The sequence below is a fragment of the Polyodon spathula genome, chromosome 5 (genome assembly GCF_017654505.1).
Source record: "Polyodon spathula isolate WHYD16114869_AA chromosome 5, ASM1765450v1, whole genome shotgun sequence".
Lineage (NCBI taxonomy): Eukaryota > Metazoa > Chordata > Actinopteri > Acipenseriformes > Polyodontidae > Polyodon > Polyodon spathula.
In genome coordinates, this window is record NC_054538.1 from 50035535 (window position 1) to 50058672 (window position 23138).

At 38.1% G+C, this 23138-nt stretch overlaps 1 protein-coding gene across 1 annotated transcript in view; it reads left to right on the forward strand.

Moving 5' to 3' along the window:
* Positions 1 to 22878, forward strand: part of ints9 (integrator complex subunit 9) — a 73310-nt gene extending 50432 nt beyond the window's left edge. Inside the window, exons 15-17 of the mRNA XM_041250704.1 lie at positions 6920 to 7018; positions 14022 to 14162; positions 20911 to 22878. Coding sequence (XP_041106638.1) covers positions 6920 to 7018; positions 14022 to 14162; positions 20911 to 21087 — 417 coding nt within the window. The 3' untranslated portion in view covers positions 21088 to 22878. The remainder of the gene's footprint in view (positions 1 to 6919; positions 7019 to 14021; positions 14163 to 20910) is intronic.
* Positions 22879 to 23138: the final 260 nt, after the last annotated feature.

The following is a 23138-nucleotide window of genomic DNA, read 5'->3' on the forward strand; positions in this document are numbered from 1 at the left end:
TCATCCTCTTAGCGCAAAGATGAGCAACCAAACTTTTGTCACTGGTTTAACCCTTAACTGTGAAATACATAGGCATGTCCCTCAGAATTACTGTTCATTTTATTATATTACTGTTCATTAATATTGTACTGTTACCATATGCACACACATTGCATAATAATACAAAGCAAAACAAATATCTACTACAAAACTACCGAAGCAGTTTTTATTTTAGCCAACGAGTTGTTCAGTTGTAGCAGGGCAGCAATACACTAGCAAAAAGTCACAGGGCAGTGACATCACCTCCCTAGCAACAAGCCTCCTGTGTTGGGAATCGGGTCTTTCAATGCAGCGAGTTTGTGTATTTGAGACATGAAAGAAAGACTCTTGAAATGAATTGCCCTCTGCAGTACGAATTGAAACGATGTGCTGCTTTTTATGTGATAAATAAAAATGCATAACAGCCATAAAGAAGAGCAGAGCTCTGCCATGTCTCACCTTAGTGGCAAGTCCATGCATTCCCGTGGTAGCAGGGGAGAGGGACGCATATAAGAAACCGTCTGCAGCTACAATGGAAACTCCAGCCTGTACAACAGCCTCCTTCCCAGGTCATGATGCATTCCATGACCAACGATCAGTTTTTCCAGTGATTAAGGGAATTTGAAGATCTAAAACTTCCACAGCCTGTAGTCCCTGTGGTGGTTCCAGGTACCACAGCACCTACAATTAATCAGGATCAGCAGTACTACTCTGCTGATGTGCCTAATCTGGGCGATGACATCATCATCAGTTCAGAAAAAGAACAGAAACCCATTCTAGACCTCTTGGGTGTGAACAAATACATTTCAGAAAACATTCAAGGTGGTATTTATTTCCACTAGAATGAAAGCAGTCCAACCAGGGGACTCTCTGATTTCCATAGATCTGAATACTGCCATCTTCCCATGCACAGGGACTTCAGAAAATACCTCTGTTTCTCCATCAGGGATCGTCAGTACCTGTTGAAGGTGCTTCTTTTCAGAATTTCTACAGCAACACTGTGTTCACCAAGGTAATGGCCGAATTAGCAGCGCATCTCCTGGAAATGACTGGATTGTTGGCTTCTTCCAAGATAATAAAAACCCTGAAACACAGGGGCAAAGTTCTTCACTTTTTTCAAGACCTTGACTAATGGTCAAAAGAAAAAAAATAATCTCTGTCCCCGGCAGTCTCTAGAGTCTAGTCTTTCTGGGGTCCCAGCCAATACACTGTCGGGAAGGGTGCATCTTACAGATGAGAGAGTGACTACAGCCTGACAGTTGGTTAATCACCTTAAAAATAAAAAACAGTTTAGCAGCACAACTATTTCAACAGTTTCTGGGACATAAAGCAGCAACAGTTTTTTTGGTAAGAGGCGCAAAACTGCGCATGAGACTTCGCACACACAGAGGTATCTCATTTTCATCCGAATCCAGGTTTCTCTGGGAGCTGCAACAGAAGCCAGACTTTCACCTCATGTGAACATGGGGCTGCCATGCCCTCCTACACTCTGGATGCCTCCCTGCTGGATGGGGAGCACATATAACGGAGACTCAGGTCTGGGGTATCTGGTCACCGAAACAAAAAAGCCTCCACGTAATTAATCTTGAGTTACTAGCAATTTTCATGGCATTAAGACCCTTTGCCACAGTCATAAAAGGGATGATGAACTCGCACACCTTCCCCTTTTTCTGTAGAGGTGTTTTTTTTGTTTTTTTTTTATGTATTTGGACAGTGAGTCTGGAATGGTTTTAAAATTATTATATTACAATGATCTCTGGGTAAGAGATCCTCTGAAACATGTTTTGTCATGAAAGCCAAAATAAACTTTTATAACCCATACCTACCAGTGTAGTGGTTCAATAAAAATTAGTTCGTTTTTTTGCAGCGTCGCAGCCACCGATGCAACTGCAAATAAACCATTTCGACATTTTTCCTGTACTACAGAACACTGGACGTATGCCCCAAAAAAGGCATTTCCCATTGAATGTATGTTTGATAGTTTAAACATCATTAACATTCTGTGTGATTTTCTGATTCCTAATGTACTTCTGTTGGTACTTGAAGTCAGCAGCAGATTGTTAATGGCACATGTGGGCTCTGCTATAGCCCAGGAAAGCAAAATAAAAATTAAAAAAGACTTGTTTTAAACATAAACACTTCCAACATCAGCTATTAAATTTAACAACATTCTTAAAGATGTAAAATTAGAAGGATGATGAACTCCAGACACAAAGTGAACTTCCAGCCTTCATGTTGCTTGGGTCAGGTGAATAAACTGTTCCCTTTCAAGTACGAAATGTAACCATTACCAAATGGGTATTTACCGCCTAAAGACCCAAATCCTGAAAATTGTTTACCATAGCTGCTCACAGAGCCTGTGATGCAGTCATGACTCGGCCCCTGAGGTATCAAGGACTGCACTTCCAGATCTCGGCACCATTTTTCCTTTTAAGACTGACCTGATCAGAGAGCCTTGTTCAGAGAAGTACTTTGTTGCTTCTACAGTCAGCACTCACATATCTGACCCTGTGAAATTGACTTCAGTGACAGTTAAACGAGTGTAACGCATGTCTCATTATTTCATCTGATTTGAACTGTATGTAGGTGAGCACACTGTAACCTGCCCACTACCACCCAAACAACCCCCTGCCCTGCACACACACACTCACATATTTCATACAGAAACAAACAAAAAACAGATGTGACTTGGGTTTGAGGAACTGTACAGGGATCATTCATATAGCAATGATTCTGCGATTTTACAAAGACCATCCAAAACTGTAGTCCAAATACAAGTGTGTTAAGCTCAAAATATATCCATTAAAAAAAAATTAAGTGTAATGCTCGCACACTGTAAAAAGTGTGTAGTAGTCCAAAGTAGTAGTATATTTAATCTTGTTCACACTCACATGTGCAAAACAAAGAGAATAAAGTGCTAAAATGCAAATGTTTCATTGTGCGGTGTACAGGGAGAAATATATTGTTGTGCGTATTTCTCTTTTCTTTGGCACTGTTGCCATTTTTCTTTTTCTTATTTTTTTTATATATCTGACATACGACAAGAGATGGATCATGATGATGGTAGGTCGTTCATTCAAGATTTTATTCAGCAGGGTCAATGTAGGATATTTACAGCAGTTTTTTCTCGAATGTTTAACTATTTGAAGACAGTCCTGTTTAATTTTTCATTCTTACGTTGAAATTTGTTAGCACTCAAGTTGGGGGTGGGGGACACAGCAGTAAAAGACAAAAACGTGTGTTTTTTTTCAGGGAACACCAAAAAATACATAGCTGAAAGGACTGTGTTAAAATAAGTAGGCTTCCATTTAGGTGCACTGCAGTTGGTTTTGTTGATACAGTACTATATTTAACAGAAGTGTTTTAATTCAGAAAGATACAATTCTGAAAATATCACTTGCCAAAAGAGACGACACGTGGACTGTAATATAGTACATAATTTGAAATCCTGTACGTATTGTAGCAGTATGTAAAATTCCCCATTAACGACCCAACAGCAAAATGAAATCAAAATGTTACCCAAGCACAGAACTGCATAAAATGTAAAAGCCAATGCAATTTAACAAAAGATTAACAAAAAAAACCTGCTAGTTTCCAGAATTAAAACAGTATCCAAAGTCAGTATTCAAAATTGTAGAATGTAGTGCTCGATAAGGCCCCAACATTACAGTTCATTTGAAAATGCTCAAAAGCAACTAAAGATAACAGATTTAAAAAAAAAAATGCATCACAGTATATAAAACTGTTTGATTAACTTTTACATTACCGTAGCTGGTCTCGTTCGCTTTGTTGTGGTGATAACTTTAGTCAGGTGATAATTGGAGGAAGCGCTGTGTAAATGCATAATAAAGACCAACATTTGGATATGCAAGAAATGAAAACACGGGCAGTGACGGATAATTAAATTAATTGTAACATTGAGCACTAATGTTACACTAATCACTGTAACAATGTTCTATTACTCGTATTATGTGCACTACAGCCTATTGCTAGTTAAGTCCCGTTTTAGCGTTTTTCTGTTTTTACAGATACTACACGCAGGCCTGTCTGCAACGTGGTGCTCAGTGCACATGCAGCAGAGAAGTTGCTGGGCTCAGTAGCACTTTCAACACCAGTGTCTTGATGTTGTTTTGGTGACAGCTTTTTAGCATCACCAGTGCAAATGCTGATAGTTCATTCTATCAAGCAGGCTTCAGTCTTCTGTTGGTACTGACTGAGTGGTTTTGCCAGGGGCTTTTACAGGTGAGCATCCCGTACATTGCCACCAAACCAGTGGACCTGTACTGAACGTTACTGTGTTCACTAACCCACTTCCGCTCCCAACCCAGTACCGAACCAGGACCGTGGTTACCAACCCGGTACCGACCCGTTTCTAAATTCACCAACTCGGTATACAAAATACATGGGTTGGTAAATTCACCAACCTGGTATACGGTATACCGACCCGGTTCCGAATGGTGCCAGAGCCATTGAACCGGCCTGAACCAGTACTCAATTGGTTCTGAACCAGTACTGACTCTGTGTTAAATACACCGAACCGGTACCGCTCAAGTCTTCATCTGCCCGGTCGATATATAAGCCACTGACAGCATTTCCATTGCCAGGATTGCCCTGGCTGGAGGAGTCAGCTTTGCCAGTGTCAGCATGGCCCGCTGATAATATTGTCTTCTGTGGGCCATAGGCCAGGACCCGGAACAAGACTTTTGGGCTTTTTAAGGGAGGAGGTGGCTTTTGAGGCCATGTATGCTGTGCACAAGGGGGAGATGTGTGACGAGGTACCCCCCGCCCTTGTGTGTATTTTGTATTTTATATTGTCTGTTGTTTTATGATTTAGATATATGTATTGGTGCATGGGGTGTGGTTTTATTAGTGTTGAAAACGAATGTTTGGTGTGCATGGGTGTTTGAGGCCGGCAGGCTGCCAAATCACTTCACGTGCAGACTGAGCCTGGGCCTGACTGAATGATTTAAGAAGCAATTGAGCCCAGGCACAGCAGCATAAGAGGCATGGATCGCTCAATCAGGGTTGTGTGTTGTTCAGAGGAGGAATACAAGTTAAAGTGAAACTATGAAATAATAACAAGTGCTATGCGTGTTGGAGTTGAACCAGCACAGTACTTGGTTTTGTATCTGTTTGTTTGTTTTGGCCATCGTGCCTTTTGTTTTGTGTAGAAGTCTTTTGTTTTGTTTAAACCTTTATTTTATAATAAATATACACATCAGCGCTTCATACCCCATAGTATTGAGTCTGTCTCTTCCTGGTCTGATGTCACCACAAGCCATCCTGGTCACACAGCTGTACAACTCCATACTGTACATTTACATTGCTTGCACCTTGCATGATGTCTGGGTTCTATCCATGTGAGACATGCAAAGCCAGTCTGCCTAAAAGCACAACAGCCTACCACCTTTTGGTGCTCCTAAATTTAAGGTTGCTGCCTGCCCTAACAACCAGTGGGGTTTCTGAGTTGATCCTCAAAATTCCTATTCAGTTATGGCGTTCGGCGCATGGCTAGAGAACTAACAATAGCATCCTGGTAGCCTACCAGTCGCGTTTTGACTTAGTCCCTCTTTGATAACCACAGACCCTCACCACAACAGCTCAGTGAACAAAAACCTGCTGTGTGTCCAAACTCAACAGACAGGCTGTAGGCAGAAACCTGGGTCGCTGGTAGCCACCTGCAGGCAGTTTGGCTTTCCCAGGCACATATGCCTGACGGGCATAAAGCACCGCTGTTGAACACCCTGATCACTCCAGGACATACGTTTGTTTCCAAAGTGATCTTCTCCACTACGCAAACCAGCAGCAAAAGAGTGCCCTATGTCCCAGCAGGATCAAAGACCAGCACAGCCTACTGTTCAGACTGGCTATTCGCTGCAATTCAAGCACAGTCCCGCATTAGTCACGGACTGCTGCAAAAGCGGGCTATTTGCATGATAGACCCCCTCCCAGTTGGAACAAGGGTTATACTCCAGGTACTTCCTAGGGCCAGAGCGGGATGGTGGCCTTAGACAGGTCAATCTGAGCCAAAGGAGGTTCACAATGTTGACAATGCAACAGCTGTTGCAGTTAATCAGGCCAGGGAACTGATTCTTCATGGTGGACCTCAAAGACATCTATTTCCACATGCCCATAAAACAAGCGCACAGGAAGTACCTGCGGTTTTCCTTTCAGGGAACAGTATACGAGTTCTGTGTCCTTGCCATTTGGCCTCTACCTAACTCCATGTGCCTTCTTGAAGTGCATGGAAGCTATCTTGGCCTCATTGCGACTGAAAAGGCATCAGAATTCTTAATTATCTGGATGGCTGGCTAATTTGTGCCCAGTCTCCAGCACAGGCAGAGGCCCACACATGACCTGTCACTGGCCACCTTCAGCGGTTGGGCCTTACAGTGAAGCCGGGCTGCCCCATGTGCAGAGTGTAGGAGGATGTGGAGATAGTGGAAGCCCCATGTGCAGAGTGTAGGAGGGCATGGAGATAGTGGCAGCCCCATGTGCAGAGTGTAGGAGGATGTGGAGATAGTGGCAGCCCCATGTGCAGAGTGTAGGAGGATGTGGAGATAGTGGCAGCCCCATGTGCAGAGTGTAGGAGGATGTGTTTGTGGGGAATAATAGCCATTTTCTATACTTTTGAGGCATAAGCAATTAGGAAATAACACTTACTATCCAGGAACAAAAAAATTGTTACACAGTGTTATCAGTAAACAGAAGAGCCTTAGTGCAGATAGTGTAACACACACACAGAGCAAAAATATAGTCTATATAAAAGTTCCATGTTCTGTGGGAATGGAATTGAAAACTTCTTGGGCAACTGTCAAAACATTCTGCAAACAGTGGACATTAGTAACTGAGGCTGTATGAGATGTTTAAAAGAAAAAACCTTTCTGCTTTTGTTTTCCAGCTTGCCGATTCACTAGTTCCCTCAGAGATTAAACCGGGCATCTCTGTGGCAACTGTCACCGCGGTGCTGCACACAAAGGACAACAAACACGTGCTGCGGGTGAGTATCCTGGAATTCATTTGGGTATTGTAATTACGTTGAAGATACAGTTCTAGCCAAAACCAGCAATTTACCTATTGCGATACTGTAGCAGTGATATGGTAAAAATGTTTCAGCTTTGCAATCCTGTTTTTTTTTTTTTTCTGACTACATTAAATCAGCTGCACTTCATTAGTTCTGCCACCAGATGGCAAAATGGAGCAGAAAATGCATTAAGCACCCAGCTGCTTATCCCGCGATTTCCACATGGAGTGTATGAAAGTCCAAATTTGTCACTCCTTGAGAATAGCGAGTAGGCGCTTATAAGAGCATCTGCAAAGTTTAACACGTCTTCTTAACATGCTTTAATGAAAAAATAAGAAAACTATTAAGTGTGTGCAGTTTTCTTTTTTACTGGCAGATGGCAGCAGTCCCTAAGAAATGTGCTTGACAGACCGGGTCATGTGTATACATGCAGTGGAGAGTGAAAAATGGATGCCTGTGTGTCTACAGAGAATAAAACGAGATTTCTTTATTTGTTGGTGTTACAGGTTATAAGGAAGCCTTGTCAGGTTTGGCACTGGTCAAAACAACCTATTTATTTATTGTACCTACACTTCACAGATAATTCATATAACAGCGATATATACCAATTCCTGAAACTGGGGAAGATACTTTATGTGACGCAACTTGTTGGAACATTTTATTTAGATAATAATGACTTAAGATTAATGGGTTAAAGATTAAGCCAGATTCTGGTTAAATTCCTACTTAGACATTAAGTTGATAAAAGTCTTTCTGGTCACTTTGTCCTTACTAGGACAAGGCTGACCTCCAAGGCATTTTGAAATAGGTGTTGGCTTCTCCTTTGCTGTCCAGTTCTAACATGAAAGGCATTTGCCATTTAGGGTGGATCGTTGTTTTTGTGTTAGACGTACCAACATAGGGTTAAATATCTTTACAAACTAGAAATAAATCAGGTTTTCTTAGGAAATTACAGTCGATTTTATGAGGGTTATAAAAACTGGCTACTTCAAAGTCAAACTGGATTGAACCAGATGCTTTGAAGCAGGGTTAAGACAAATGGACAATCAGCCAAGTGATAAGAGATCTGTGTCTTTTTCTGATTGGTTTAAGGAAAAGTCATGATGTCATTGAGAGACTGCATTTAAACTGAGAATACTGGAATGTTCTTGGTATTGCTGTGATCTGTGTTTGGAAAGAGGATACCTGCAAACTGTTGTCACCGTGTAACCTTTAAGATGTCTGGTTGTAACTTTGCAACTCAGAACTTTTATCTTCAATAAACTATACTTATCTGGACTCGAAGAAGAAGCCTGCGACTTCGCTTTCCTTTCTTCTGATGTACAACTTTTCTGATGTATATGTGCTGGATAAAGATGTTAGCATTGATGAGGGTTTGAAGTGCGTCTGCTTTGAAATCTATCACACAAAAAATTATTTGTAAAAAGTGATATGTCTGCACAAGTATTATAATGTTATTATAAGCTGCCATTGTTGAAAAATGTTATTTATACTTGGCTGCTATTGGGATCTATCTTATAATGCTACAGTATTGAAATACTGTATTTCCGTTTAGCATAATCACAATAAAAAAATTGTGTATTTAAAAAAGTATAGCAAAAATTGTTTTGAAAACCTTCCAAATTGCTTATTTTGAGGGCTAAGAATGATCTGTAAAAAAAAAAAATTTACATGGAAATTGCCAAAATAACTAGGCAACTGGGTGATTAAACAAAACAGCAGGAAGGGCTGAGGACTTAGACAATCATGCATTTTGTCAGAGCATTGCTAAACTGCACATGGTTTGTAGTTCTGCACTTATAAATATTAGGGGTGCATCGATAATCGGTAGACTATCGGCATGGCACAGATTATAAGGGAACAAACGCAATTGGCTATCGGTAGTTGTTGTTATTTTAGCCAATAATTTACACCAATATTCACTGCTTGAATTTCTTCCAGCACAGAATTTAGTGTTTGGTTAAGCATGCTTACTAAGAACGTGCAAGAACACTGACACTCATTTTTGCAGTTTTGTGTAACGTGCAATCATCCTGCAGTAAATAAGACAACAGTAAGATAGCGAGTTGTGTGCAGCAGAACAGACTTGATGCTGCATTAAATACAAAGCTTAACCGAGTAGAATATTATTCTGATGCTTTAAAAAAAAAAAAAAAAAAAAAAAAAAAAAAAAAAAAAGGTTGAATCCTAAATAACATTTCTAGATATTATTGTTGTTGTTGTTATTATTCATAGTTTAGACACAGTTAACCAGACTAACATTCACCCAAAGTAATGCTCTGTAGTTGGTTTCAGGCTGACAAAACTTTAATGAGTAGGGGTATATATTATTCGTAAGAAAATAGTATTAACCAGGCAATTATTGTCCAAAGGCAGCATTGATGCACAAGTTAGTTACAAAAATGCTTCTGCTATGTCTCTGCTCCGTCTCTCTTCCTCTCTCTTTGGCAGCTTCGCATCACCTCAGCTCCTCCCCCTTGATCAAATCCTTGAACATGAACAGTTTTGTTACAAAGCACTTTTTTTAAAACAAGACTACAGCAGTAATGACAACAATCTCCCTAACTTCCAAGGAGTTGTGTGCTCCCTAAATGTTAGTGGAAATTACCTTTTGTAATTTGTGTTTATTGCTTAATCTGCATTCGGTGCATTCAGCGTGATTTTGAAGCAGGAATTGATTACTGTGCCGTCTTTTGTTAAGTAACAAATTGAAGTTTGACTGAATTTTGCAACCAGATATTTAAGACAAGTTTTTGATTAAGTGAACAATTTAAGTTGTGCTGCATTAAGCAGTGTATGCTTAAAATAAGAATTTAACGAACGTTGCTGTAGTTGACAGTGCATAGGCTACTTTTATTTTCTACTGTCGAAGTTATAATACACAATGTTTGACTCTATAAAAGTTAATGTCACATTTTTTCTACAGTGTGTTTACTAGTACAAATGCAAAGTGTTTTTTTTGTGTGACTGTTATAAAACAAATGTATAAATTACTGTCAAGCACACAGTATAATACTACTTTATTCTTTTGTATTCATTTTCTGATGTAAATGCAACTTAAACAATTCCTATTCATTTTTGTCAAATACAAGTAAATGATTTCTGTTAACTTTTTAACATTTATAATTATAAAACGGTTTAAATATAGTCCCTATGTCTTGTTCTAGTAGTTTACAATGGCTTTCCTGCATTGTCTATTATTATCAGTATCCTATCGGTATCGGCCAATATGGGTAGATAACCATCAGCTATCGGTGTCGATAAAGAAAATCTTTATTGGTGCACCCCTAATAAATACCCCACAAAACACCCACCCTTTAAGCGTACAGGAGGTGATCAGTCCAGCAAGAATCTGAAATGATTGCAGCGTCCTTCTTACTATATTAATGTAAATGTGCACTTACACCAGTGCTAGGACGAGCACAGGATTTTCATGATAGGATATTCACTCATAATTTAAAATGTTTGTTTGGATATTTGTTCGTTTTCAAAAAGTAATAAAACATATTGCTCAGAGCATGTGGCCCGTGTGTGTGTGTGTGTGCCTTTATTTTACAGCAAGACGTTACAATATTTTAAAGTAGGAAAATATATCCCAGGAGTAAAGAATATATTGTGTAGTGCTTACTTTACCCCAGTGAATTAACAACAAAAAAAAAGGATGCCAAATAGCAGTTCAAGTTAAGTGTTGTTTTGTTTATTCCCAAAATAAATAGTACATAAAATTAACACTGCATTTTATTTATTTATTACTTTTTTCATTGCCGTTTCTTCACAGTAAACAGTGGCCAGAGACACGTTTTCATTAAGTAATAACATGAGGTTTACTTGTGCCTTTTTGTAGTTGAACAAGCAAACGAAAACCTGAAATTTAACTTTAAACACGTCAAGTAAAACAAACGTGGAAATGCCGTTGTAAAATGAAAGAGAAAAAAAACTCACTGTTTTGGTTATTGTTTGTTACATTCCACAAAACCAGAAAGTTGCAATAAAAAATATATAATATATACTATCTGAATACAATTTCCAGTAAGTTGGGCACGTAAGCGAGGCATTTAAGAATGATGTGCTTGCCATTTTTCTGTCCCAAGAGATTCTGACTCGCTCGAAAGCAGCACAGCGCTTTTTTGATCCAGATGGCTTTCCATAGAGATCACTATGCGTACGCTCCCATGATCTGGTTTGTTTACTTTTTGCTGTCTAAAACATTTAAATACAGGCTCAAGAGCTGCTGTGTTGATCCAGTGTTTTATTACTCTCTCTCTCTCTCTCTCTCTCTCTCTCTCTCTCTCTCTCTCTCTCTCTCTCTCTCTCTATCTATATATATATATATATATATATATATATATATATATATATATATATATATATATATATAATATCTATCTATCACACAAAGCTCTTTTTCATTTGCCATTTTTAAACTGTTACGCAATTTCCTGTGAGGCTGTAAATAAGTTTCAGGTTATTTTTTTTTTTTTGTTAGCTTTAGTTGTACATGTGAGGGATATGATTGCCCCTAATTGATCATGCATATGTAATATTTATAAGGGAAAAGTTTTTGGTATTCCTGGTTGAAGCCCCTCCCACCTCCCCATTAATTTCAACACAGTAAAGCTGTAGACTCAGATGTCGGTACTTAAGTGTACAAAGTTATTATATGTTACAGAACATCTGAACGTGGTAAAGAGAGTATATTTTTCACGGCGAAAGAGAGCTCAATTCCATAAATCTCTTAATATTTTATCTTACGATGTTTCCATTAAAAAAAAAAAAAAAAAAATATGGAAGTTTCCTTATAGGCTTTCCTAAAATAATTGCATTTGAATTTTTTTTTTTTTTAAACGGGCTGTTTTCCTTCTCTGATTCCAATGCCATCTTGTAACAGCTGCAAATCTAATAAATTACCTGGATGTGAACTTTGCGACTGCTTAGAAAAGGTCAAAGGCAAGCAATGTTAACTCTGACGGTAGAAACAGTCCTTATTTAATCACTAAACCTGTAATGAGTCACTTGCAGTTTCTGATTGATGTAGTCAATGTATGTAAATGAGGCAAAAGTGTGGTAGAAACGATTTTTCGGACAGTGAAAAACTAGTCACTTTTTCGAATGAAGTGATGTCACATGGCAGTCGGAAACATGAAGTAAGGCTTTGATGGATCAAAAACAATTGGAAAACTATCCTTAAGGGTTAAGGGTATCTTGTCTTACTGGGATGGATATGAGAGGATCTGTTGTATAGCCTAATGATAGCCGTAATTTACACGGCGGACATGTCATTCTCCCTTTTTCAGTGACAGGAAAATGCCTCCCTCACATTGCAGCAGTACTAAAACTTTTATTTCTCAGTACCTAGCAGAAAAGTCAATGAACTAAGACAGGTGTGCAATGTATAATGGGTGATCTCAAGCAGAGCCAGATAGTAAAAAACTGTTTTGAGTTGATTCACACTGGAGGAGGGGAATGCATGTTTGGAGTGGTTGACACAGAATGAATGGATATAGAAAACATGGTGATAATGGGGCTGGGGGGGGATTAAAAAAAAATCTGTGGTCACTTTTGTTATCTCCCCTTTCATGCTGGGGTATAAGGATTATTTGACAAATTGAATAAACACATATAAAAGCATGTGCCTCAACTTCAACTTGTTACACAATAAACAACATGGCTTTTAACAACTCCACTATATTTTAGCCATTCCTATTCTAAAAATAGGAATATTTATATAGATGATATTTCACGATTCAAAATTGTTTTTATACAACAAATAGTAAATTCTAAACTGTACAATATTACTTTTTTATGTCTACCTTTTGAAGATATATTTTCACCATCAGTGAATTATCAAAGAAAACAAAAACATAAATAACACCACGTGAAGTCTCTCCTTGTACTGGTATCTTAGCAGAAAGGTTTCGATCTTTACAGCAGGTGTGTAAACGTGCTTCCTAATGCAGTGTAAAAGGTAGTGTGTCAGTAAGGCATTTTGCTGTATTTATATTTAAGTGATGATAACTATGTGTATAATTTCTAGAAATGTCTTGAAAACAAACATCTTTTGTAGCAGAGATTTTGCTTTTGTAGATTGAAAAAAAATGATATAACAATTATTTATTTCAGCAATTTTTTTTTTTTTTTGCAAAACTCCAAAAAAGCAAATTCAAAAGTATTCACACCCTTTGATGCTATGATAGTATTTTCTACAAGGTGCTAGAAATTCCAATATGATAACCTAATTCTAGAAAAGTCTAGAAAATGCTGGATTGTAGGTGAACATTCTTAGCGAGTATAAAAGGGTTAGGCATAGGATGATTGCTGTCATTACCAATAAGTCAATATGGGGAATAGTATAGAACTATCTGAATTATGTATTGTCATAAAGCTGGAGAAGGATACAATAAGATTTCCAAGCATTTGTGTATTCCAATTTCAACTGTTTCTATTATCAAGAAGTACAAGACTCATGGTGCGTTACAACGCTCCCTCGGTCTGGAAGAAAGGAAGTTCTTTCACCAAGAACAAGTAGAACAATTGAGGAAGGTTAACAACAAATCTGAGACTGACTGCCAAAGATATTCAAAGTGAATTGGCTACAAGTGGGACTGGGGTTTCCATTTCAACCATAGGTTGACTCTTTTGTATGGTGAAGGTCTCAGTCCAAGGAAAATGGCACAAGGACAATCACTTAGTTTGCAAAACGGCATTTGAATGATGGATATGTGCTCTGGTCAATGGTTTTGTGGTGTGAAGAAACAAAAATCGAGCTATATGGTCATGCTGATAGTCATTATGTTTGGAGAAGGTCTGGTGAGGCGTACAGAGAAAAGAACCCCATACCTACTGTCAAGCATGGAGGTGGTAATATGCTTCTGTGAGGCTGTTTTTCCTCTAATGGCACAGGAAACTTAGATAAGAGATGTCTTCACCTATGTATGAAACTGACTGTCCTGTTTCTGCTCTGCTTACCTTCCCTTCATAGCCTACCCTGAAGCTGGCACCAGCTCCCCCCCCCTCCAAGAAGAGGAAGCGTGTTTTGGAGGAGCCACCTGAACACAGAGCCCCCAAACCCCTGCTGAGTGGTGCAGTCCCCATCGAGCAGTTCCTGGCCACACTCCAAAAGGTATTTCCTCACTTGTTGGGTACTGTTTACCTTGTTATCTATTGAGCAACCTGGAAACAAAAACTAGATGAAGCCTTTGGAAACCATGGTTCTGTCTATTGCATCATGCATGACCTCCAGAATAAGAACATTGTTAATATTTGTAGATGCATTTTATGCTCCTGGTCCACTAATTTAAACAAGTTGATACATTTATTAATTTTATATTTATATCTAGGTTATATGTATTATGTCTCTGTATTCCCAACACTCAGTCATACATTCTGAGTAAAAACTTCCAACTTGAATCACAAAATGGTCAATACTGTAATTTACTAGTGCTTCTCCTCTGTCACCTAGGTAATATGCAGGCAAAGCAGCGTGGCTGAAATACAGTAGCCATTTGCAACCTAAAAGAAATTGTTGCCAATTGCAAATATCTGCCCACAGGGGCTCCCGAGTGGAGCATCTGGTATAGGCACTCCTGAGTCAGTGCAGGGATGGTAGCGGTGAACTGAGCCTAAAAATAATTGGATCTGCCAAATTGGGAGAAAACAATAAAATAATTGCCGATTTATATTAATTAAAAAATAAATTAATAAATATCTGCCAACCTAGAATTGAGCAAGTCATTATGTGAATTTCAGAAAGGAATCTACATTTCGCAGGTACGCACAGTCTTGAAAACCAAAAATACGCGGACCAGCAGGCTTAGATGAACAAGCACAGACGTAGAGGTCTAGCACTGGCTCAGGATTATGTATGTTTAAGTGTTCAGTGGCTCTCAGCAAATTGAGAGTATTTCTTGCACACTCTTTGCTGTGTCAGGCCAGTGAGCAAAGTTAGTCCAGACAGTCTGTTTCTTGGAACATGGGGTTGCCATTGGGGGGGGGGGGGGGCAGTATATATATATATATATATATATATATATATATATATATATATATATATATATATATAGATGCAAATTTCAAGCTTTTTGGACCATATATTCTCACATAATCCTAAACAATATTGGAAAAAGTACTTTCTGTAAACTATACAGAACTAATTTTAACAGTGGGACATGGGAGCAAGAATGATGATGTTTGTGGTAAGCATGAGAGATCACAAACACCAAAAAGCCAGAGATGATCAGAAAACCAGCGCTTCACATCTTTTGTTGCCAAAGGAAAAACAGAGATCAAGAAAATTACATAGGCAGAGACCTTCACATGTTGTGACTAGTTCAGCAAATCTGTAGAAGCATGTTCCCAGACTCACACATTGAAGTATTCTGCAGGAAAGTCAGTCACACAAATAGTGAGAGAGTGTTTCTATTCTAATTCCAGCATCAACATTGCTTTAGAAATTCAGATTGATTGATAATGTGTTCAAATATAGCAATAGTGTGTTCATTTAAAGTAGAAGGTAGTTGACAATGAAATGTTACTGACACAGTTATTGTTTTTCCCATCACAGTATGTTAACTCTGCTTTTAGACAATCCATTAAGTATTAACCAAGCATAAAGCTTCCCGATGTTGTGTTAGTTTTTTGAAATAAAAATATAATACACAACTAAAAAGAAAAACCAGGTCTTAAACAATCTGATTATTTACATTTTTGCACCTTAATTTTTTTATCTTTTTTTTTTTTTAAAGATTATTTCTTTATAAAAAAAAACAAATTTTGTAAATGTAATATAAACTATATTTGTAGCCTAATGAACTCGAGATTCCAGTGAAAAAACAAACACATCCTCTTACAGGAGAACCTTTTAAACCAGGCAACAAACACTCTCTATAGCAGCGGTTCTAAACTCTGCGATACTGCAACGCCCTTCTGCCAGTAAAAATGACTTTGCGACCCCACTGCCCTGTGGTACTGCAGAATAGTTAGTAAAACATGCATTACAAGACAATATCAACAAAACTAATATAATAATTGCTTATTTTTACAGCCAGTAGTAAAAAAAAATAAATAAATTAAATATTTTTAATTTTTTTAATATGACATTACTTATCTAATGGGTGGGGTGAACTTGCATGGATAAACACAGACAGGATAAGAAGTTTACAAAAACAACCATTGCAGGGTAAGTAGGTTGTATTTTATAAAACTGAATTATTTATCTGTACTAAGAGTAGTGCACAATGTATAAAACCGTTTAATATCTTACGATATTATCTCCTGTGTGTTACGAGTTTATATAAAAGCTTAACAATAAGGCTTTATTTGGCACTGGATGCAGACTGCTTAGCTTTAAAAGGTGCCTGTTTTGCCCTGTGTTGGTAATTTTGTTATCGTATGATTTATAAAAAAAATATAGGAAATTGTAACAGAAAATGCTCCTGAAATAAACATTTTTTAACTGCAAAAAAATCAAGAGCTTCCAGGGGCCTAAGCTTATAGTTTAATTTAGTTTAGAGATATCTCAAATTGCATTTTAAGATTAAGATATCTTAAAAAAATTTAGAGATATATATAAATTCATTTGAGATATCTCTAAATGATAACACTATGCAACACAATTTTTGTTCCTGGGTAGTAAGTGTTATTGCCTAATTGCTTATGCCTCAAAAGTATAGAAAATGGCTATTATTCCCCACAGACTTTGCTTTTGTGACCAGGACAGTGATATTTCAAAATATCACTATTTCCATTGGAAAAATGGGCAAATGTGTGTCTTTTCATTCACATAAAGTCAGAAAAAAACAACACATGAATCCAAATTAACATGTATTTATACTAAAGTAATACAAAGTATTTACAGTATAATTATAAATCTCGAAAAACTACTCACTTCTAAATCTTTTGTAGTCATCTTAGTTTTACTTTAGTATAACTACATGTTAATTTGGATTCATATGTTGTTTTTTTCTGACTATGTGAACGAAAAGACACACATTTGCCCGTTTTCCCAATGGAAATAGTGATATTTTGAAATATCACTGTCCTGGTCACAAAAGCAAAGTTTGTGGGGAATAATAGCCATGCTCTATACTTTTGAGGCATAAGCAATTAGGAAATAACACTTACTACCCAGGAACAAAAACATTTTTTTTTTTGTTACACAGTGTAATTTGTCTTGCCATATCATAGGTCTCCTTTTTTGGGCGCGTCTAACACACCATTCACACTTACTGAGTCGGCCTTGGGCCATCTCTGGGCCGCCTCAATTTCCATTCACAGTTGCAGTTTTAGGGGGCCTAAGTGCGTTCACATATGTGGCTGAAAAAGAAGCCTAAATTACGGCGAAGTGCTTGTCGGAAATGTAAACAGTGATGTAAACACCACATTCCCGGAAGTCAACATAAGAGATTGAGCTGGGCAATTTGCAGATGTAAATATGGCAATCATATTTTTTGCAACACTGTTGGTACTGTACTTGCTGCATAAGATACAATAAAGGCGTGTGTTGACAGTGCAATCGATTACTGTGGAAAGAAGCGATCGTGTTGGATCATGCGTAAATGCAGCAAACAAGGACGTGTGCATTACATTAGTCACAATACAGATTATTATATTAATGGTGACTGTATATGCAACTTCGTATGCATTATTGATCAATATTGAGATTTACAATCTTAGCTACAATATGAAATGTGTGTGTGTGTATGCGTGTGTGTATATATATATATATATATATATATATATATATATATATACACACACACACACAGAGTGAGAGAGCGCAAGTTTTATCGTTTTAATGAAAGCTGTACGATAAAGAAATACTTACCGTTCCTGACTAACCCAGCATCATCATCGTCAAAAGTGTCGGTGTATTCAGTGCATTGCTATTTAACGGTCTGGAGATCGCCGTAGGTTCCTTATAAATCCAAGATCCGCAGTGGGTTTATCTCTGGCCTGCTGCTCAGTATTTTCGAGAGTTCTCTGAAAAACTTGCAGGTTTTCACCAGAGATAACACGGACATAAAGGACATAGCAGCTTCTGCATCCAGTGCTCAAAGAATATCACGGACATTTGCAGAGCTTTTTGAGATGTTATAGTGATAAAATAATGACTTGGATCGCATTATTGAGGAGTTTGGTGATAAAATGAGTGATCGGGAGAGTATCTACGTCTATAAAGAGGTATGTGAAAAATACGGCGAACAAGAGGTGGGGGGGGGGGTGGGGGGCACGTGTGAAAATAAATTGGACCTTATGCGCCTGACAAGCGCTGAATAAATGGACCGCTAAGGGTGAATTTCTTCATCATCGATTTCCAGTGTTTATACGCAGAGCACAGCAGCTGGCGTTATAATAGAAGTGTAAAGATGGTCAAAACGAAGTTATATGTCGAATACCTGCTAAATATTTTAGTTTCAGAAGCAGGTACATTAATGTATTATTATTATTATTATTGCCACTTTTTACCTAACTTTGTGAAGTGAGTTCAAAAAGTTGCTTTATAAATATCAAACAATTGACAGTTTTCTGAAGGAGCAATGAAGGGGAATTGAGTGGCACTGCAGCAATTGAAGGGCAAACAATGACCCGATCAGAAGTAAAAACAAAAAAAAAAAAACCCGATGAGCTTGTGCTAAATGGTTTCCTGGCGAATATTTTTGCTTGCTTCGATCGTCTTCTCTCACGGTCACCTGGGAATAGAGAAGCTCTGAGTAACAGTTTCCCACAGACACGCATGCCTAATGGGGACAAAGTTTGCTCTGTTCTGTCCTGATTCCAAGCAGGCCTTGTTGACAGTTATTTTGCTATCTTTAGCAGTTGAAGCACAGTTCCCCTCCCTTTCGGGGAGTGACTGCAGCATGGTAGTCTCGGACTAATCCTCGACCTCAGGCAGGTCAACCTGTTCTGAGCTGAAGGAGGTTCAAAATGTTGACAATGCAACAGCTGTTGCAGTCATTCAGGCCAGGTGACTGGTTCACCATGGCGGACCTCAGAGGTGGCTATTTCCATGTACCTGTCTTAAGGTCTTGCCATTTGGCCTTTCTCTATTTCCTCATGCATTTTCGAAGTGCAGGGAAGCTATACTGGCCTCATTGAGATGCAAAGGACGTATCCATCTCGGGCAAGTGCTCACACGTTAATGGTCATCGGCCACCTTCACCGGTTGGGTCGTACAGTGTAACAGGCAAAAAGTCAGCTCACGCCTCAGTCAGCCTCCTATCTAGGAGTGTGCTTGGACTTCAGGTCCATGCTGTCCACTCTGTCAGATTCAGCTCAACAGAGCGCTCGTGGGTCTCCTGCACGTGCCCCTCTGCAGTTCTGGTTCAATAGCAGAGCTTTTCGGCCCGCATTGAACCACGACTGCCTATTAATGGTGTTTTATCACTGTCTAAAGGCACTCTCTTGGTGCAAACAGCCTGTCCATCTGCGCCTCATAGCTTTGGGCAGTGTCACCGGGAGGGAGGTTGTTACCACAGATGTGTCCATCGTGGACTGGAGTGCTGTGTAGAATGATCACAGAAATGGTTTGAAACTGCAGGCAGTTTAACTAGCCTTTCAGCATTTGTTGCAGAAGGTTCGAGGGAGACATGTGCTTGTCGGTGCAGACAACGCAACAGTGGTGGCTTTCGTCAGTCACGGTTTCTCCCTCAATAGTACTGGGTTCCTAATGATATCGCACAAGGTGGCCTTTGGGTTTTGCAGCATTCCAGTTGGTCTGCAATATTGCCTTGCAACAGCATTAGTATTCATACACTTTAGGTAATGGTTACATTGTCATTACTTATCATTACCCTGTTTCCCGGAAATAGAAATGTAACCATTAACCTTCAAGGTTGCTGCAACCATGATTGCAGCAGTCTTGAAGGAAAAATGATGACTGTGTCTGCAGTCCAGTTATGCCCTCGGGGGCGGGCACGAATGCGTCACAAGCTGTCACGTGCAGCTTTGATATAGCTTATTCAGGTCTATTATTCAGGTTATCAGGGTCTTTAGGATAAATGCCCGTTAGATAATGGTTACATTTATATTTCAGGGAACCTGGGTTATAATAATAACCTAGCGTTTTGTAATTAAATACGTAAATAAATTAATAAATGTATTTTAAAAGCACAGGTCTGCAGTGTATTTATTAGGCTACTGCAGCAACATGTTTTTTATTTTTTATTTCCAAATAGTTTGACACTACTGGGGCTACCCTGGAAAATAGTTCCAAATAATCTCGCTTTTACATGAAGGGAGGAAAACTAAATGACCATGGCCTGTGGGTAGCATTGTACACAGTTGTTTCTTTTTTATAGTTTTACGTAAGATTTATAATTGAGTGTTAAAAGTTGTGGATGAATATAGAAATACAATACAGTACATCCCTAAAAGTAAGATAGCTTTTATTTCTCTTCAAACAGGATTGTCTTCAGTGTCATACAATATTAATAAAATAAGTAAATACATAAATAAATCCATTCATGTCAAAGTGAGATTACTTTGAATTACCGATCTGAGTTTTAATTATTCTTGGGGTAGCCCCATGTGTGTAAAACTAAGCTACTTTGGGGGGGATAAAAATTTTACATAAAATGATCAAACCATCTGATTTATTTATTATTATTAATATTGTATGAAACTAAAGAGGAAAGTGCTGTACTGTATTAACCATGTTCATCCACAACTTTAAAACACTCAATCATAAATGTTATGTAAAACTATAAAAAATAAAAAAGTAAAACAACTATGTGCAATTCTGCACATAGACCATGTTTATTTAGTTTTCATCCTTTCATATAAAAGCGAGCCTATTTATTTTGAATTATAATTAGCCCTAATTGTGTCAAACTAAATAAATAAAAATATTGTATTGCCTCTCCTTGTTCCAGCATGGGATCACAGAAGTGAAGGTGGAGGACACTCCTGATGGACACATCCTCCACCTGCAGGATGAAGACACCCTGATCCAGCTGGAAGAAGACTCCACTCACATCATCTGTGACAACAATGAGATACTGCGAGCCACTCTCAGGGATCTTGTACTTCGATTCCTACAGAAATTCTGAGACCTGGTCCTGAGAACTCCAACAGACTCTGAAGCTCCATAAACATCTGCTCTGCGGTGTCCAAATATTTGTATTTTTATAGAGAACTGAGCCAGTGTACATCTCTTTAGTATGCAGTGCCATTACTCCTTTCACCAAATTTATTATCAGTAGTCCCTGCAGTGCTGCTGAAAAAAGATTTACAGCATGTAAAAAAAGAACACTTACCAGACCGTGTCCTCAGTGATAAGATGCCCTGTAACATGCCAGTGAGATCTGTACAGAGGGTCTAGGAAGCCTGGTTGCCCTGTGGATTAGTGTGCCTACAACGATTTCATTAACCCTGTTTAATTGGTTGCAACATGTTGACATTTTCACTAATGTATATGCTGGAAGTGTTTAAATGAAGATTAAAACAAGAGCCCCTGTCTGTTGATGGTGGTCCTTTCTTACCTTTATGCATGTGCAGAGGTGGCCAGAGCCCTGCAGCTGGTGAAGAGGAAAAGCAGGTCTTTACTGATTGCTGATCAGCTGCTTTCACAACTAGCCCAGCAGGAAAGCAGACGGGAGTTTTCTTGTTGTTTTCACTTTTGAACAAAACTTTTATTTGTGATTTTATTAAAATAAACTACTGGTTTTGTAACGGTAAAATTTATTTGACAATTAATTTTCTTTATTTTGAGTCATTACCTTTTGAGAAACATCAGTAATTTGTGACAGACTTTGATAGAAGGAATATAATCAGATCAGCTGCCCTTGCCCATTGTAAACTGTCTTTCCACAGGGAGATTTAAAAAAATCAATCTCAAAATGGTCAACCCATTCACATAAAAACGTTACTAGAGGTGACCAGGGTTTCTGTGTTTAAATGGGAAGTGCAGCATAGAAATGTCAGTAAGGAGTGTTCAGAAAATTGAATTTTAATAACCAACAAGATTGTTATGTGACCAGTCAAAGGATTATGATGATTTTGTCCAACCCCTGGATGTTACCCATTGTATTTTAAGAATAATATAAAAAATATTTCTGCCACGTATATTTTTAAAATGATAGATACACATTTCTCATGTGACAGTTTATATTAGCATATTAGGAATTACAACACAATAATTGAGCTCAAAAGAGGCTCAAGGTAACATTTCGTGTAAACAAGTAAATCTGTCAGTAGTTATATTTTAGGGACTAACCATGTGCTGGATTGCTTTGGGTCAAGCATGTGTATTGTGAGAACAAAAATTCCAGTTCAAAGTTTAGTGGCTCAACATAAGGAGCCATGCAGTTCATACTCAGCTGGAAGAAAGAAAACATGATAATACTTCAAGCATTTGGGATTACAAGTGAGATACTGAACTAGCTTGAACATGAGAAGGGGTCAAGGCAAGATAATGGTAATCCACACAGAGGTGCTGTTTTGAAAAAATCAAACGTAACATTCAAGTCCATTGAGAAAAACAGGTTGATACAGCAATCAATTAACTTAATGAATACGTTTTTTATTGTACTGCAAATTTAATGTGTGCGTGCCTGAATTCAGACTCAAAAGTAGACATTAAAATAGGTTTAGCACTTTGTTTCTGTAGAACAAAATAGTTAAAGGCTTACATTTTTAAGCAATTATCTTTCTGTACGATAGCACTCTGTTACTGCATGCAGCAGCTGTTTAAAATGAAAAGCAAAACAATGACCTTGTAATATTGACACTTCCTGGTGCAATAGGACAATGGACTGATGAATGTACAGTGCGATACTATGTTATTGATATGTCTGTTTTCAATAAAAAAAAAAAAAAAAACTGGGCTATGTTTATCCTTACCCAAGTTCTCATGACTTACAGAACAATACAAGTTACACAGTGCGCATCATCATGCTAATACAAATTAAGAAATTGCTAATGAGAGGTTATAATTAGATCCAACTATTTAAATGAGAGGTTATAATCAGATCTAACTATTTATAAACTTTATATTTTTAACAGCTCAGTTTTCATTTTTTCTACATGCCTGTGTGTTTTTGACCAATGATACTGCATTTTCTGATCACCTGATTTCACTCTCAGTTTAGGCCCTGTCCAC